This window comes from Alternaria ethzedia, assembly GCF_023757985.1.
Source record: "Alternaria ethzedia strain BMP 0044 chromosome Unknown scaffold_11, whole genome shotgun sequence".
NCBI lineage: Eukaryota > Fungi > Ascomycota > Dothideomycetes > Pleosporales > Pleosporaceae > Alternaria > Alternaria ethzedia.
In genome coordinates this window covers 881,942-898,688 of record NW_026056204.1, presented here as the reverse complement: position 1 = coordinate 898,688, position 16,747 = coordinate 881,942, and the positions used below count along the sequence as shown (strand labels likewise).

Genomic DNA, 16,747 nt, shown 5'->3' with positions numbered 1-16,747 from the left:
TCTTTTTCTTCAACGCCCTGTTTGCTTGCCATCCTAGTGATCAGATCCGAGCAACCTTATCAAAGTTCCCGCCATGCGACCAGGTCCTGCTCTGTTGCCATATGCCAATTCACAAGGCGGATCTGGGATTCGGTTCATTGATCCTATAACTGGGAAGTCGGGTATCTTCCTTAAATCATTATCGCAGCCCTGGTTGTGTTGGTCGGGCTCTTCCGAGTTGGGATATCATGGTCCGCATGTAGGCGAGTTCTTTAGGTGTGGCCAGTTCCGTGGGCACACAATCGCCAGCCGGAGACAGTTCTATTTGTGAAAGAGAATCTTGAGTAGCGTGACTGTCGGGGACTAGGACAAAATTGCATCGTGTGTTTCCTTGCCTGGATACAGCCTTGTTCATGGGCTCTGCTCGATCGCTACCAGAACTCATAAGTGCAAGGTTGTTTGCCCCTATCAAGAACCGGTATTCTACGTGAGCATTGTGCCGTAGCTTCCTCATAGCGAATTCGAAGTAACTCCGAGTGAGTAACATCCCCCGTTTCCGCTCACGACCGAAGAAGTATTTTCTTGTACGAGAGTAGAAAAAGAATTGATGGAGCAATCTGATGGGGCTTTTTAAAACCGAGTCGGACACATCTGCGTGCTCGAATGCAGCTGCATTAATGCGCTCTTGTAATATATGTTGTTGATCAGAGTCGTAAGCCATGGATAGTGTGCGAGAAACATCTCCCACATGGTTGAATGATTTGATAACGTAGATTACAAGCGGTCCACCAAGACGCTGTTGGCGCGTCGCCACTCGTGCTTCGTCCCTGAGCTGGCGTGACGCTTGGGCGACTGCCGGATCTATTGTGACCACCTCATAGGCAATCCCCATTTCCGGGAAAGATAAAGGCTTGATGCGCCGATTGAGTAGGTGTTCATAGATCAGGAATCGGATGTCTTTGGGAAGATCCATGAAGCGAAGGAACGTTGCGAGAGGTATAGCGTCGGGGTCATGTTCTTTGGCGACACCAGATGGCTCGCGCGCGATCCGGGCATGCGTGGAGAGATCTTCTGAAGTGAACATGGCGTTATTGATTAGTCGAAAACCTCTATTGAAAGTATAGCAGATCTTCTTGCTTCACGCGTCTTCGGACTTGCGGCGAAACATTCAGCGCTAGTCCGTAAACGGATGAGATGGCAGCCTGGAATCGATCACGTGCTACCGTCTTCAGCACGCGACGCGACTTCCCCACCCACATCGCACCTGCATGACAAGCTTGCAGTGATTGTTATACATTCCCGAGACAGTGTTGTACAGCAGACGCCGTTTGCGCACTTGTCTCTCCGAAGCCCTGCAATCCTTGCTTTTCTGCGACCTTGTCCCTGAATTTGCCACCTGAGGCGTGAACGCGCGACGGGCTATCGGCGCGAAAGGGCCAGGGGTATCTACCCTTCGACAATTAGTGCTTCTTATCATCTCACCCCTCCGTCGAAGTTACAGTGTCTCGTTCAATCCGTTCATCAGTGTTCGCTGCGCGTTCCTCGATCGCTGTCGCATTTTCACTTGCTTTTCCTTTCACCAATTTATCATAATGGCGCCCCGGCGATCGACCCGCAAGTCGACTGGTGTCGCGAATGACGTCGCCACCGCATCTTCCCCAGCGCCGACAACTGGTATGTACAGGCTGACTTTGGCTCTCACTTTTGCTTAACAAGTGAATGCTGTGCATCAATCTTGCGCTAACGCGATTACAGCCCCAGCAGACTCCTCCGTGGCTGATAGTCGCCACAAACAGAAGCGCCTTCGTACCTCTCGATCTTTCATCCCCGACTCTTCTGACCACGAGAGCGAAACCATCGAGCCCGAGGTGCCTCAATCATCCGCCAGCGCCCGCCGCGTGTTGAAAGAAGTTAGAGTCCCCGCCATGAAGTCCAAGAAGGCGCCCGCCACTCGTGGACGACTAGCAGGGCTCAACGCGCAACAAGCAGGACAAGAGAGTTCAACCGCCTCACCTTCCCTGGAGAACTCAGACTACGAAACACAAGGAACCAGCATCTCGACTACGCCAGCTGCGTCAGTCAGTCGTGGCAAGAAGCCTGCCCGTAGTCGGCTGAACAATGCTACGACGCCTTCGCAGAGCACCTCATCCAAACGATCTCGCACCGCCGTATCAGACTCTGGCTCTGAATCCGATAACTGGGCGCTCGACATGGACGCTGAGATCGCTTTACAAATGCAGTTGGAGGACGAAATGGATGCGCCACACAGCAAGCGCCAGAAGATCAAGGACGAGGAGGACGAGGAGGACGAGGAGGATGAGGACATGCTTTCCGAGGATGAGCCCATCGCGCCTTCGCGTCGCAAGAAGGCGCCCTCATACATTGGCAAGGGCAAGGGCAAAGCCAAGGTCGAGGAGGTCTTCAGCGATGACGACGCAGATTCAATGACAGCTGTTCTGTCGTCAGCACCATCTTACAAAGGCAAGGGCAAAGGCAAGGCCAAGGCTCAGTCTTCAGCAAAGCGTGGTCGTCCTGCACGCTCTAGTGCGAGGAAGGCAACGTTCAAGGAAGAGGACTTTCTCGATGACGAGGAGTCTGACGGCGGCGAGTTTCGTCCTGATGATGTGGATGACGCCGTGTCTTTGCTTAACGATGTCGAGACACCAATGGCTAGCGACAGCGATGAAGAGCCTTTGATGACGACAAGTGACCGTCTGAAGAAGATTGCTGCGGCGCGCCAACCGAAAGCATCTGGAGGCCGGAAGAAGAAGCTCACTCGCGGCGACAAAGACGAAGCGACTGATCGTCGGGCGAGGTATGCGCACATCGCGGACAAGTGGGAGCGGAAGCGGGCCATGAACCGTGAACGAGCAGAGCAACAGCATCCAAAGCTGAAGACTATGTGGAAGACTCTGGAAGACATCCCCGTCCTGGAGGTTCAGCAGGCAGAGCAACCAGAGTCTATTACCCGACGATTGAAGCCATTTCAACTTGAAGGTCTTAGCTGGATGATTCGGCAGGAGAAGACTCACTACAAGGGTGGGCTGCTCGGAGATGAGATGGGTATGGGCAAGACTATCCAGGCTGTCTCCCTGATCATGTCCGATTACCCTGCAAAGCAGCCAACGCTCGTATGTGTCCCGCCAGTTGCTCTGATGCAATGGTCCAACGAGATCCGCGAGTACACGAACAACAAGCTCAAGGTTCTGGTATACCACGGCACGAACGCCAAGTGCAAGAAGATGTCGATCAAGGAGCTCAAGTCCTACGACGTAATCATGGTTTCGTACAACTCTCTGGAATCGCTGCATCGCAAGGAAACCAAAGGATGGTCTCGCGGTGAGGACATCATCAAGGAGGCATCACCACTCCACGCCATCCACTACCACCGCCTTATCCTGGACGAAGCGCATAGTATCAAGTCTCGCAACACCGGTGTAGCTAAGGCTTGCTTTGCGCTGACTGGTGACTACAAGTGGTGCTTGTCTGGCACGCCAGTCCAGAATCGCATCGGAGAGTTCTTCTCACTTCTTCGCTTCCTGGAAGTTCGTCCATTTGCGGACTACTTCTGCCGTTCATGCAAGTGCGAGAAGCTGCATTGGGCCACCGACGATGACCACATGTGTGTTGCCTGCAACCACGGTGCTTCTGAGCACATCTCAGTGTTCAACCAGGAGCTGCTCAACCCAATCACTGGCGATGACCATAAGCTCCGCGAGGAGGCCCTGACAAAGCTTCACTTGATCACTGCTCGCATCATGTTACGACGTATGAAGCGCGATCATACCAACTCCATGGAGTTGCCGATGAAGGACATCATCATCCACCAAGAGTTCTTCAGTGAGGTGGAGCGCGACTTCTCAACCTCGATCATGTCGAACTCCGCCCGCAAGTTTGATACTTACGTTGCGCAGGGTGTCATGCTCAACAACTACGCCAACATCTTCGGTCTTATCATGCAGATGAGACAGGTCGCCAACCATCCCGATCTTTTGCTAAAGAAGAATGCGGCCGAAGGTGCTGGTAACGTCTACGTGTGCAATATCTGCGACGAGCCCGCCGAGGACGCGGTACGTTCTCACTGCCGTCACGAGTTCTGTCGCGCTTGCATCAAGGACTTTATGGATACCTGCGAAGCCTCTGGCACGGACGCAGACTGTCCTCGCTGCCACATTGCCTTGTCCATCGACTTTGAACAGCCAGAGCTTGAGCAAGACGAGGACTCAGTCAAAAAGACGTCGATCATCAACCGCATCAAGATGGAGAATTGGACTTCTTCCACCAAGATTGAGATGTTGGTATACGACCTCTACAAGCTTCGGAGCAAGAAGCAGACACTCAAGTCCATCGTCTTCAGTCAGTTCACGTCGATGTTGCAGCTCATTGAGTGGCGTCTGCGTCGTGCCGGTTTCAATACCGTCATGTTAGATGGCAGCATGACTCCTGCCCAGCGCCAGAAGAGCATCGATCACTTCATGACCAACCCGGATGTTGAGGTCTTCCTTGTCTCCCTCAAGGCTGGTGGCGTCGCTCTCAACCTTACTGAGGCATCCAGGGTATTCATCGTTGACCCGTAAGTATCAATCTTTGCCATATCTTTCCACAGAACGCTAATAAGACGCAGGTGGTGGAACCCAGCAGCCGAGTGGCAGTCTGCCGACCGATGCCATCGTATCGGTCAACGTCGACCTTGTGTGATTACTCGCCTCTGTATCGAGGACAGTGTAGAGTCGCGTATGGTCGCGTTGCAAGAAAAGAAGGCCGCTATGATTGCTGGTACCGTGAACAACGACAAGGTCGCCATGGACCGCCTCAGCCCTGAGGATTTGCAGTTCCTTTTCCGTGGTACCTAGTTGCAGGAGCAGTTTCACGTCTTCACAGGAGTAATGATGACATGGGTTTCGGGTTGTCGCATTATTCATGAGGCGTTTGTCGGTCAGCGACGCATGGGATCGATCGATCTACGGTAAACACTTTTTTGTTTTACCACAGGCGTTACAAACATGGAGCGCAGTTCAACGATCGGAACGATGCATAGCACCTCGGTACCTTTCGATACCTTTTCAAAGAGTGTTATACCCGTTTACATCACAGTATAGTACGCTGTCTAATGAATGCATTTTCCTACTTGTGAATTTCACAGCTTCTGATTAACAGCCTTCTCCTAGTCGTGTGTGCTGTCCTTACACTCAGGTGAGATCCATGTAAGCTGCTGTCTAGCGTAGTAATGGCAGGGATGCCACAGCTCGTCCAACTGCCACGGGGGCTTGCAGGTACGGTAAGGAGTACAATCTCATACACCGCGATAGCTTGCGCACCTCGATGGATATGGCAGGTGTGTAAATTATTGCAACCCATTACCTTTTATTGTCAATGGTGGGTAGAAGGCTGCGGGTAAGGTTTACCCTTTGACTGTGATCCCATCGCTCCAGCGATCATTTAGCTACCTACAATAAACTTCCTTCACTCAAAAACATCTCAGTGCCCTAATTCCAATACTCAGAATCGCATCCGCGGAACCGAGGAGATGTTCACAAAGCCATGTTGCAGCTGTATTTGTGGTACGTAATTTTACGTAAAGCCCAACTTGCTGCGCGTGGACCTTTACTCAGATCGTCGCGCATGTGCAAGGTCAACGTCAGAGTAAATGGGCATATTTGCGCATTCGAATGGTGCAGGAGCGGACAAAGTACCGTTGTTTGACAGCTGGATCCGGGAATAAATTGCGCGATGAGGGACTTTGGTTGCACGTTCGTGCTTTTGACGGTCCGCTCCCGGGGCCATTGAACTTTAATCTCTTTGAGCTGTTGATCTGCTTTCTGTTTTACTTATCCATTCGCATGGAAAGGTTTTTTTTGTTTTGTGTTTACATTGGTCAGTATGAGTGTGTTCTCTGCAGCCAGGGAATGGGACCTTGATATCGATCGCTACCTCAATCGCATCATTCCTCCTTCACCGCTGCACAAGCTTCCGACGCCGGTGTCGAGGTTCCTTGGGTATAGAAGGGAGACGCGTCAAGATGTTGGGAACATACTTGGAGCGTTCTGGTCGTTGTTGGGCGCGTTCTGCGGTCTGGCGGTCGTAGCGGCAGTCTTCAACAATACGGACAGCATACAATGGCATCAGCCGCCAGCGTTGATCGCTTCATTTGTACGTTACTTGTTGCTGGTACGAGCGTGATCTGTTGTGCTGACCGGTGATCCAGGGTGCCTCTGCGATTCTTGAGTACAACTCTATACGCTCGCCACTCGGTCAACCGCGCAATGCTCTCCTCGGCCATGGAATATCTGCACTCATCGGCGTCGGCATATCGAAGTTGTTCCAATATCACTCGGAATTCGATTCGATACGATGGATTGCAGGCGCTATAGCATGCGGTTGCGCATCTGCCGTCATGCTCTTGACCAATACTGTGCATCCACCGGGCGGCGCATCCGCGGTGCTTGCAGCAACAGACCCTGTCATCACAGCCATGGGCTGGTACTTCGTCGGACTCGTTCTGTGGGGCACTACTCTTATGATTGCAGTTGGGCTGGTCATCAACAACATCCAGAGGCAGTTCCCGATATACTGGTGGACCCCTTTGGATCTGCAGAAAGTGAAGATTGGGGATGAAGAGGTGGTGCCAGATGCGACGGGCGGTTTAAAACGAAAGAAGAGTGCAGATGAGCAACACTATGACTGCGAAAGGCACAGGATTGAGATCAACGGCGCCCGGATTACGTTGCCAGACGATTTGAACTTGAATGCGGAAGAGACGAGAGTACTGGAAAAGTTACGAGGAAAATTACGAGAGAGGGTTGACGAGGAGATAAAAACGGTAGATTCAGAAAAGGAAGAAGCGGATAGCGAAAGGAGCAGTGCTGAGTTCACTATGGTGCCGAGCAACAGCGGGAGCAGTCACGGTATATAGACGGCGCTTATCGCTGTTGAGGCTGGTGAAGATAAGAACTATGACGATCATCGCTCTCTCGTGGGGTATCCACAATGCTCAACAACCACACAGGTGATGCCTAATACTAACGATACTCTTCATCGTTTCGTAACTTTGAACCAAAACGGGATCTGAGCAGCACATGTTCATCGCATACCTAAATATACATAGAAAGATGCGCATGGCGTACTTTCCCGTTGAGGGGCACATGGCGGGACTTCTGGAGACATAGAAAACATATTCGTACAGAATACATACGAAGTCACTGTTTGCTTCGCCCGGATCTGGACCTAGCTACCTGTCTGGTGACTTACTATCCTAACGAAAGATGCATGTAGCGGTGTCAGCCTCGAGGGTTGAGCGCCTTACTTGCCCTATGATGATGGTGGGGGAGCGCTCATTGGCCGTGCGCAGCCTTCGCCACAAGTAAGAAAATTGATTCACAGGGTCGCATTGTTTGACCAGCCCTAGCCGTTTCTTACTCTCAAATACCCTCCTTCTACATCACTTCCAGCGCTTCATCACTTCACTCGTTTTCACATCCGAGTGTCGCGCTTTGAACAGGACCCGAAACTGAAACCTTTGGGTATCGACACCTATCGATAAGAGACTTAGCGGGGCACAGATTGACGTTGATCCCAACCCTACGAAATTTCCTCCTCCCTCCACCACCCCAGAGTCTTCACCCATAAATCACTAAGACACCATGGTCTCCGCCTCAAAAGCTGCCCGCCAGGCGAAGCGCGCCGCCGACGGCGATGCGAAGCCCAAGAAGACGGCCACGTCCAAGTTGTCGTCCAAGGCCAACTCCAAGAATGCCTCCAAGGCCAACTCTGAGAACGGCGACGAGGCCGAGGACCTCGAGCTGAACGAGGAGGTCAAGAAGCTGACCATGCAGGAGGACAAGCACGGTCTGTCCGACCGCGTCACCACCGGTGTGCTCGCCTCGCTCGAGCAGTCGCGCGATGTCAAGATCATCTCTGCATCGCTCGTGTTCCACGGAAAGGTCCTCTTCAACGACTCCACTCTCGAGATCAACTACGGCCGCCGATACGGTCTGTTGGGTGAGAACGGTTGCGGAAAGACGACCCTGCTCAAGGCCATCGACAAGCGCGAGTTCCCCTTCCCAGAGCACATCGACATCTACCTGCTGAACATGGGTGCCCCCAAGACTGAGCTGGGTGCCCTGGAGTGGGTTGTGCGCGAGGCTGAGAACGAGCTGGCCCGTCTCGAGAAGCTGGCTGAGGATATCCTTGAGAAGGACGGCCCCGAGAGCCCCCTCCTTGACGACATTTACGAGGTATGTACACGCCACATCAAAGTGCGGCACGCCACTAACACTAAACCAGCGTCAAGAAGACATGGACCCGTCCACCTTCCACACCCGCGCATCCCTCATTCTTACCGGTCTCGGTTTCAACAAGGTTACCATCAACAAGAAGACAAAGGACATGTCCGGTGGATGGCGTATGCGTGTTGCCCTCGCCAAGGCGCTGTTCGTCAAGCCCGCCCTGCTGCTGCTCGACGACCCCACTGCCCATTTGGACTTGGAGGCCTGTGTGTGGCTCGAGGAGTACATGAAGAAGTGGGAGCGCACCCTGGTTCTCGTGTCCCACTCCATGGACTTCTTGAACGGTGTCTGCACAAACATGATCGACATGCGTCAGAAGAAGCTCCTCTACTACGGAGGTAACTACGACACATACCACAAGACTCGTACCGAGCAGGAGGTCAACCAGACCAAGGCCTACGAGAAGCAGCAAGACGAGATCAAGCACATCAAGAAGTTCATTGCTTCCGCTGGTACTTACGCCAACTTGGTCAGGCAAGCCAAGTCTCGCCAGAAGATTCTGGACAAGATGGAGGCCGATGGTCTGATCGAGCCCGTTGCCGTCGACCGTGTCTTCACTTTCCGTTTTGCCGACGTCGAGAAGCTGCCCCCACCTGTCCTGTCGCTTGACGACGTTACCTTCTCTTACTCTGGAGATGCAAAGGACAACCTGTACGAGAACCTGGACTTCGGTGTCGACATGGACTCTCGAACAGCTCTTGTCGGGCCCAACGGTGTTGGAAAGTCCACCCTTCTCAACATCTTCACCGGAAAGCTCAGCCCCACATCCGGTGTTGTGTCGCGCCACACTCACTTGAAGCTCGGTGTGTACAGCCAGCACTCTGCTGAACAGCTTGACCTCACCAAGTCTGCCCTTGACTTCGTCCGTGATAAGTTCCACCACATCAGCCAGGATCTTCAATACTGGCGCCAACAGCTCGGTCGCTACGGTATGACTGGTGAGGCACAGACATCGAAGATGGCCACTCTGTCCGATGGTCAGAAGTCCCGTATCGTCTTCGCTCTGCTCGCTATTGAGGGACCCAACATGTTGTTGCTTGACGAGCCTACCAACGGTCTGGATATCCCTACTATTGACAGTTTGGCGGATGCCATCAACGCCTTCAGCGGTGGTGTCGTTGTTGTTTCCCACGACTTCCGGTATGTTCAATCTTACTCTCTTACTTGCCCAGCCTGCTAACAATGGATAGATTGCTTGACAAGATCGCGAAGGACATTATGGTGTGCGAGCACAAGACCGTCCGCAGGTGGGACGGAACCATTGGCGAGTACAAGGACCATCTCCGCAAGAAGATGGCGTCGACTGGTGCTCTCTAAGCAGATTTTGGGGATAGTTTCGCAAATTGCATGCGTCCTTCGAGCTGTGGAACGCAGGTACAACAAAAGTAATGGCCTTAGAGCAGGTTTCAGGATACCTCTGCAGTAGGCCGGCAGCTCATCGCTTCCTGCGTCAGTGTCGTTCTGCATGGGTAGAGGCATCTGGATTATGCGTTATGATGCATTGGGTCTTAGAGGAGTTTTAGAGTTGCCTTACGATCAGAATGATATCACATAGAAGCATGTATTGTTGTTTCCATATCTTGGGTGCTGCTTGCGATGCTAAGGGTCGTGCGCATAGTTGTGATGATGTATTTGTGCGTGTATGTACATGATGCTTCCGGTGGACAGAGGACGTTTGACATGCGTGTAATCGAGAAGAAGGATGTGCAGACAGCTGTTTTGAGGCTACGTAGAACGGATATGTGGCTATCGGTAGGTACATGTTCGGCACGTGCCTATTGGTGAGCTATGAGCTGTGACGAGCGAGCACCCCCGCAAGCTTCCACCGCGATAGTGGAGCTTAAGCATCTACACCAAGCCTCCCATCTTTCCACTCTCATACCATTACTCTTCGAGACCTTCGCTCCCGCTGTATTTATCTGAAACCGCGACAACCCGGAATACAGCGACTCTTACACGAAGCTTTTCCTTCCTTCCTCTCGCTCTCTGCCCGCCATGGCGGAGCTCACAAGTACAAAGCTCAATGCGGAGTCGCATCTCCTCCTCGTAAAGCGTTCCCGGCCACCCAGACATACCGTATTACCTACTAACACAATCACAGGACCAACCACTCCTGCGCATGCCCTACGAGCTCTCGCGGCGCAACTTCAAAAACGCCCAGCGCGTCATCGAACACTCGTCCAGCGCACTCACCACCTCTCTAACCGCCGCCACCAAAGCCGCCTCCAAGAACGCCTCCCCAGAAGCCACACTCGACTCTATTGATACCATGATAAGCAAGATGCACAACCTGAAGCGCAAACTAGAAAACCTCCACGAAGAAGAAGCGCGCATCCACCGCTCCACAAAAGCGCGCCTACAACATCTGCAAGACCTGTACGAAATGCAAAGTCTCGTCGACGTCAAATACGACGAGTGGTCTCGCACGCGGTTAAGCCGGTTACTCGTGGATTACCTGCTAAGAGAGGGGTATGCAGAGAGCGCAGCGTGTCTGGCGAAGAGCAAAGGGATCACCGAGCTAGTGGATGTGGATGCATTCGTTGCGTGTCACAAGATTGAGACGAGTTTACGGGAAGGCATGAGTACAACATTGGCGCTAGAGTGGTGCAAGGAACATGGCAAAGAGCTCAAGAAGGGGGGTAGCCTGCTCGAATTCGAGCTCAGGCTGCAGCAGTATATTGAGTTGGTACGACAGGGACACGAGGCCGGGTTGAGCGGTATGGATGGGTTGGAGACACAAGATGATGGTATGCATGGAGTCAGCATAGGGGGCGGAGGTGGAGAAACGAAGTTGATGGAGGCGAGGGCGCATGCTAAGAAGTATTTGAGTACGAGTGGGGATTTCGAGCTGATGAGGAGAGCGGCGGGCATGTTGGCGTATAGGCCGTGGGACGAGGTGGAACCTTATGCTGTGAGTCTCCCCAGACCGCTCATGTTTTATATCTCTAACAGTCCTTCTAGTCTTTTTACTCGGCATCACGGTGGTCGCATCTAGCCGATTGCTTCGTTGCGACTCATCACACCCTCTACGCCCTGCCCCCGCGGCCGCTTCTCCACGTCGCCTTGAGCGCCGGTCTCTCCGCGCTCAAGACACCCGCCTGCCATTCGGCCTACACACCCTCCTCCACGAATGCCGCTTCCTCCACCACAACCGTATGCCCAATCTGCAGTACCGAGCTCAACGAGCTGGCGCGCAACGTTCCATACGCCCTCCACACTAAAAGTATCGTTGAAGACAGTCCCGTAGTACTGCCCAACCATCGCATCTACGGCTCCGAGAGACTGCGCGTCTTCAACGAGAAGGTTGGCACGGAAGAGGGGTTCGTGAGGGATCCGGCAGAAGGGCTGAGTGGCAAGCAGTGGCCTGAGAGCGAGGTCCGGAAGGTTTATGTTATGTGATGTTTTGTCTCTCTTTCTTTCTTCTAGCGGCATTTGTATGATAGTCCGGTATAGCGTGGCGTTTTGGTATGGGAATCTGCTCGGCGCGGTATGGGTCGGCGTACCTGGTTCTTTCATGTGTAGATAGGAAGGACCTCATGGCCTTGGGTATTGTTCCTAAGCTCAATGACCACTTTACGCTTCGCCCGCAAGCATGCGCTTGCTCCGTATCGGAGGTATTGCTCAACCGTGAGCGTCTCCGCCATCTCCAGCTCACTCGTCATCTTCCTCCTCATCTTCGTCCAACGCCCTCTTCATCGCCTCTTTCTGACTCGGCAGCCGCCCGCCCCTGCCCACCTTGGCCTGCCTCGCCATCTCCTTCTCCTCATCGCTATCCGCCACGAGCGGGATCTTCTCAAACACAAACATGCGCGCCGCCCTATCCTCGCCCTTCCACCCCGTCTCCATGGCCCCCAGCGTCCTCACATGATGATACCCCGGATACTGGCTCCAATCAAACTGCCAGCTCTCCACCACCTTCAATCCAGCATGGCGCGCCAGATCCCTGATATTCCACAGCGTGTACGGCTCGCCTTCGAACAGCGTGACGATAATCCGGCCGCCCATGCGGAGGAAAGGGCGGATGGGTTGCTGGGGCGAGCTGCCTTTCTTGTTATCGTCCTGGTTCCGCAGGATTTGTAGCCGCCGTTTGGGATTCGAGGTGTCGAGGCAGGATTTGAAGAAGGATACCAAGAGGGCTTGGTTGGCGCGTACTTGTCGGTTTACGTCGGTAGATAGACCGCCTGTGTGCGGGAACATGAAGGCGATTGTGTCCCAGCCTTCTTCGTCGTTGTCGTCGTCGTCATCGCGGTTACACCGTAGGTGTTTGTAGCTGGAAAGTTTTGTTGCGTCGATGTCGTGGTGGAGGGGGACGGGTGGTGTTAGGGAGGAGAGTTCGGTTTGGATTTCTCTAAAGGAAGGGTATTTGCTGTGGACGTCTTCTTCGTCGTCGTAGCTCGTTGCCGTTACGTTTGCGCAGCCGTGTTCTATGGCGAGGGAGCGCGTGAAGCTGAAGTCGCCTTCGCCGACGAGGAGTATGTGGTCGTATTCGCCGAAGGGAATTTTGTGCTTCTTCTTTGGGGGTGGCGCGTGGGCGGGCGTCGTTGCACTTGTAGATGCTGCTGCTGCGTTTGGTGCGCTCATCTTCTGCTTCTTGTTTGCTGGAGTTTTTGCCGTGGGTTTGGAGTCGGCCGCTGCTTTCGCGTTCTTCTTGTGGAACGCGAAGATCTTCTTCTCACCTTCGCGCTTGAGCTCGCGACGGGCGCGCTTGGTCTTTGTTTTCGACATGCTGTTGCTGTGTTTGCGATTGCAGAGTGCAGTCAATTGGATGCGGCTCGGAGGTTTGCGGGGAACTCGACGAAAATGATTAGTTTGGGTCACGCCCAAGCAGGGTTCAGGATCTGCATGTGAAAAGAGGGCTGCATGCACGTCAGCACGATATCTGCACATTACTCAGTAGAACCTTTATAGCAAGCCAAACCATGATTAGAGAGGATATGGTCTGAAGATGCACACACGATGGATTGCTCTTATGACTAAAATGTACAATGGACCTAATGCAGCAGCCGCAATATGCAAGCCGGCACGTTCAAGCAGTTCAATGAAACATCGTTATGACTGCTTATATCAAGTCGCGCTTGACGAACTGGTCGTAGAGAGTTGATCCTAGCTTGGCGGGGGAGCGCTCAACAGTGACACCAGCGGCCTCAAGCGCGGTGATCTTGGAGTTGGCATCACCCTTTCCACCGCTAACAATGGCACCAGCGTGACCCATTCTCCTGCCTGGCGGTGCAGAGATACCAGCGATGAAGCTGACAACGGGCTTGTTGGCAGTGTTGTACTCCTTCAAGAAGTCTGCGGCATCCTCCTCGGCGGAACCACCAATCTCACCAATCATGATGATACCGTCAGTCTCCTCGTCCTTCAGGAAGACATTCAGGCAGTCGATGAAGTTGGTTCCGGAGAAGGGGTCGCCGCCGATACCGACAACGAGTGACTGGCCAAGGCCGGCTTGGGTGGTCTGGTTGACGGCTTCGTATGTGAGGGTTCCGGAACGAGAAACAATACCGACGCGGCCGCGCTTGTGGATGAAGCCTGGCATGATACCAATCTTGCATTGACCCTATTCAAGTCAACGTCACATCCCGACTGGAAGAGGTAGGCAAAGAACGTACGGGAGCGATGATACCGGGGCAGTTGGGACCAACCATGCGAGACTTGTTCTGTGTCTTGAGCATGTCTGTGATGCGGACCATGTCTGCGTCAATCAGTATATGTGCCTCGTTGACCATGTCTGTAGTTCATACCGTGTTGCGGGATACCCTCAGTAATACTGTCGGTTGTAAGTTTCCAAGTATCCGAGTTTGATGTGTACACCTACGTCACAATCAGAGGAACCTCGGCGTTGATAGCCTCCTCGATACTGGCAGCAGCGACTGGCGGGCTACAAGTCTGTTAGATCGCATGGTCTGTATGCGGCTGTGGGGTATGGCGTACGGAACGAAGATGGCAGTAGCGGAAGCCTGAGTCTCCTTCATGGCCTCTGCTACGTTCTTGAAGACGGGCAGTCCAAGGTGCTCGGTGCCCGCCTTCTTGGGGTTTGTGCCTCCAACAACCTTTGTGCCTGTCGCCCTGTCAGTCCTCCCCCTCACAGGATTATATCAGCGGGTCCGTTGCGCATACCGTATTCAATGGCTTGTTGTGCGTGGAAGCTGGTCCTGCATTAGCCCCTCTTCCAACCACGCGCTCTTGCAGTCGCACTCACGTTCCCTGCTTTCCCGTGAAGCCCTGGAACAGGACCTTGGTGTCGCCGTTGATGCGAAGGTTCTTAATCGTCTCGGCGTACTGCGAGGAAGCGGTCGCATACTGCCTGGTAGCGGCCTTTGAGAGCGCAGAGCGCATGGGTTGCCGGATTGCCTGCATCGTGACGGGTATGGTGGTCACGGAAGCAACTCTGGGGTTTTTGGAGGGTATCGCGGGTCGGTTTAGTGGTGGTTAGCGGTCTGAGCGAAGCTGCGACATGGCGGGAGTTCTTCGGGGGAGCTTGGCCAACCTAAAATCTCGTGCCAGGGTCCGTCCGCGCCCGACAACTTCACGAAAATAACTCGTCTATCGAGGGCACATCCCGATAGGTTGCAGTCTCATGTCGAGATGAAGAGGCCGAATATTTACATATACGGTGATTCTGCTTGGTCTGCGTATCCCAATACTGTGCTTCTGAACATGGTGTTGCTCGCGATGTATGTTTTCAAGCCGCGGTCCTCAACATTCAACCATGTTGCAGTGCATGTTTCGCAATAGTAAGACATTCGCGGCGGGCATACATGATGGTTAGACAGAGTCCTATTTTGTGCTTCATCTTGCTCAATCTACAACTGTCCATCTTGTTCTCATTTTTCGTTGCGCGGTTTACCAGGGTCTTTCTTCGACTCGACAGAATCAAAATGCGGGATGGATACATGCGATAGATGCAATGTATCGTAAGACGTATATAATTCTTACATGTTCTACACAGTTTATACACAATAGTCGGAGATCTACAGTTAGTCGTTGAGCTTGCCGTAGAATGGGATTCCAATGGATTGGAGGAGTAGACGTGCGTCCTTGTTGTTGGTGGCATCGGTTTGGATGGTGATGTGGCAACCGGGAATCATCTTGGGTGGGTATCTGAACTGTGTCAGTCGGAGCGCAGATTAATAGAGGACAGCCGACTCACGCATCATAGTTGACCTCAATTTCCGGGAAGAGGGCAAGTTGGTCTGGGGTGAGACCAAAGCTCATGTTACCGTGTCCGTCCCCAGACGAACCTGGTACGCCTTTCCACTCCTTGATCCTTGGCAGGACCACATCGATGAGTTTTGTCAGAAAGTGCTCCGCATCTTCCCGCTCCATCTTGGCCGTCACCGAGACATATCTGCCCGCACGCAAGCCCCACCCAACGACATTGTGTCTCGCCTTGTGCGACACGGCTCGTACATTGCTGATGGCCTGCAGGATCATACCTGCGACGTGCAGATTCCCGCTGTTCTCTTGCGCTTCTGGCACCATGGAGTGGACTGTGACGCCTGTGATCTTGGGTATGTTGCGGAAAGTGCGGGGCTCTTGAAGCAGCCGGAGCACCTCACCCTTACCTCGTGGAGGCCTGAGGGGGCGGTTCTTGAAGTACGGGGAGTCGCCAGTCCATTCTCGTAGTCTTTGCTCCGTCTTGGGAGCGCGGTAACCGGGAGGGTAGTGCTGATATGTGAGGGTGAGGAGATCGGACGCGATCTTGCTCTGGTAGGTCTGCTCGAGACGGGACAGGCTGAAGGGTCCAGGCTGGAAGAGTCGCGAAGAGGGATCCGACTCGGGAGGCGGCTGGTGGGGGTGGAGAGGGCCGCGGTAGTATTTGGGAGATCGGTATTGGTATCTGGCATGTATGAGCTCGTGTGTCTGCTGGTGCATGCTTCAGCGGCCGTACCTGCTTGGCGGCAGCTGCTTGTTTCCTCTCCTCCGCAGCCGACTCCGCGCTACGGGGTCGTAGTTCTTTGCCAGTTCCTGCGATGGCGGCGGGACCTCGAATGATGAGGCGTCTTCAATTTCTCGGACTGCTTCGGACGAGGCATTGCGGCAGCACCCGGGGACAGCCGCGCGGATGGCGGGTCTGGTGCTGTTGTAGAGGGCCGTGGCCGTGCGGAATGGCAGCTCGCGCAGTGCCATGGGTGTGTGATGCGGCGTCGTCGTGGGTACGGGCCTCACAGCATGCGACAGCGTCTCGAACGGACTTTTCCTCGGAATACGCTATACGCGAGACGCGAGGGCGGCAGGGATGGGCGGTTCTGGGGTCCGCAGCTAGCCAATAGGGCTACCCCACTCGTCCGCACCTGCCACTGCTCCAGGTCGGACGTCAGCTCGCGACAATGCGGCTGATCGGCATCGGGGACATGCTGTGCTCGTGTCTTTCTTTTTGTGTCGTGCGTTGAGGTCACTGTCTGTTGGCCGCTCCTTTGACCGCGCGTCACCATTGCGCTTTCACCGACAAACTCCCATCGGCCGCCAGCCAGCCCCCA

The 16,747-nt window shown here is 53.7% G+C and overlaps 6 protein-coding genes across 6 annotated transcripts; 3 read left to right on the top strand and 3 right to left on the bottom strand.

The window, feature by feature from the left end:
* Nucleotides 1–1,571: 1,571 nt before the first annotated feature.
* J4E87_005552 (uncharacterized protein) lies at nt 1,572–4,832 on the top strand (the record flags this gene model as incomplete). The annotated part of the gene is made up of 3 exons (XM_049377164.1): nt 1,572–1,653; nt 1,735–4,552; nt 4,604–4,832. 3 exons carry the CDS (start codon nt 1,572–1,574, stop codon nt 4,830–4,832), a joined length of 3,129 nt encoding a protein of 1,042 aa, XP_049233389.1.
* A 2,787-nt stretch (nt 4,833–7,619) lies between these two features.
* On the top strand, nt 7,620–9,581 carry ARB1 (ABC transporter ATP-binding protein arb1; the record flags this gene model as incomplete). The annotated part of the gene is made up of 3 exons (XM_049377163.1): nt 7,620–8,213; nt 8,263–9,404; nt 9,455–9,581. The coding sequence occupies 3 exons, from the start codon at nt 7,620–7,622 to the stop codon at nt 9,579–9,581; spliced, it is 1,863 nt and encodes a 620-aa protein (XP_049233388.1).
* Nucleotides 9,582–10,259: 678 nt separating this feature from the next.
* FYV10 (GID complex subunit containing RING finger motif) lies at nt 10,260–11,663 on the top strand (the record flags this gene model as incomplete). The annotated part of the gene is made up of 3 exons (XM_049377162.1): nt 10,260–10,310; nt 10,366–11,175; nt 11,226–11,663. The coding sequence occupies 3 exons, from the start codon at nt 10,260–10,262 to the stop codon at nt 11,661–11,663; spliced, it is 1,299 nt and encodes a 432-aa protein (XP_049233387.1).
* A 252-nt stretch (nt 11,664–11,915) lies between these two features.
* On the bottom strand, nt 11,916–12,989 carry J4E87_005549 (uncharacterized protein; the record flags this gene model as incomplete). Its single annotated transcript, XM_049377161.1, has 1 exon — nt 11,916–12,989. One exon carries the CDS (start codon nt 12,987–12,989, stop codon nt 11,916–11,918), a length of 1,074 nt encoding a protein of 357 aa, XP_049233386.1.
* A 334-nt stretch (nt 12,990–13,323) lies between these two features.
* TCA8 (Succinate--CoA ligase [ADP-forming] subunit alpha, mitochondrial) lies at nt 13,324–14,624 on the bottom strand (the record flags this gene model as incomplete). Its single annotated transcript, XM_049377160.1, has 7 exons — nt 13,324–13,824; nt 13,877–13,959; nt 14,009–14,034; nt 14,083–14,145; nt 14,199–14,325; nt 14,385–14,413; nt 14,467–14,624. 7 exons carry the CDS (start codon nt 14,622–14,624, stop codon nt 13,324–13,326), a joined length of 987 nt encoding a protein of 328 aa, XP_049233385.1.
* Nucleotides 14,625–15,244: 620 nt separating this feature from the next.
* Nucleotides 15,245–16,397, bottom strand: J4E87_005547 (uncharacterized protein; the record flags this gene model as incomplete). The annotated part of the gene is made up of 3 exons (XM_049377159.1): nt 15,245–15,368; nt 15,418–16,107; nt 16,159–16,397. 3 exons carry the CDS (start codon nt 16,395–16,397, stop codon nt 15,245–15,247), a joined length of 1,053 nt encoding a protein of 350 aa, XP_049233384.1.
* Nucleotides 16,398–16,747: the final 350 nt, after the last annotated feature.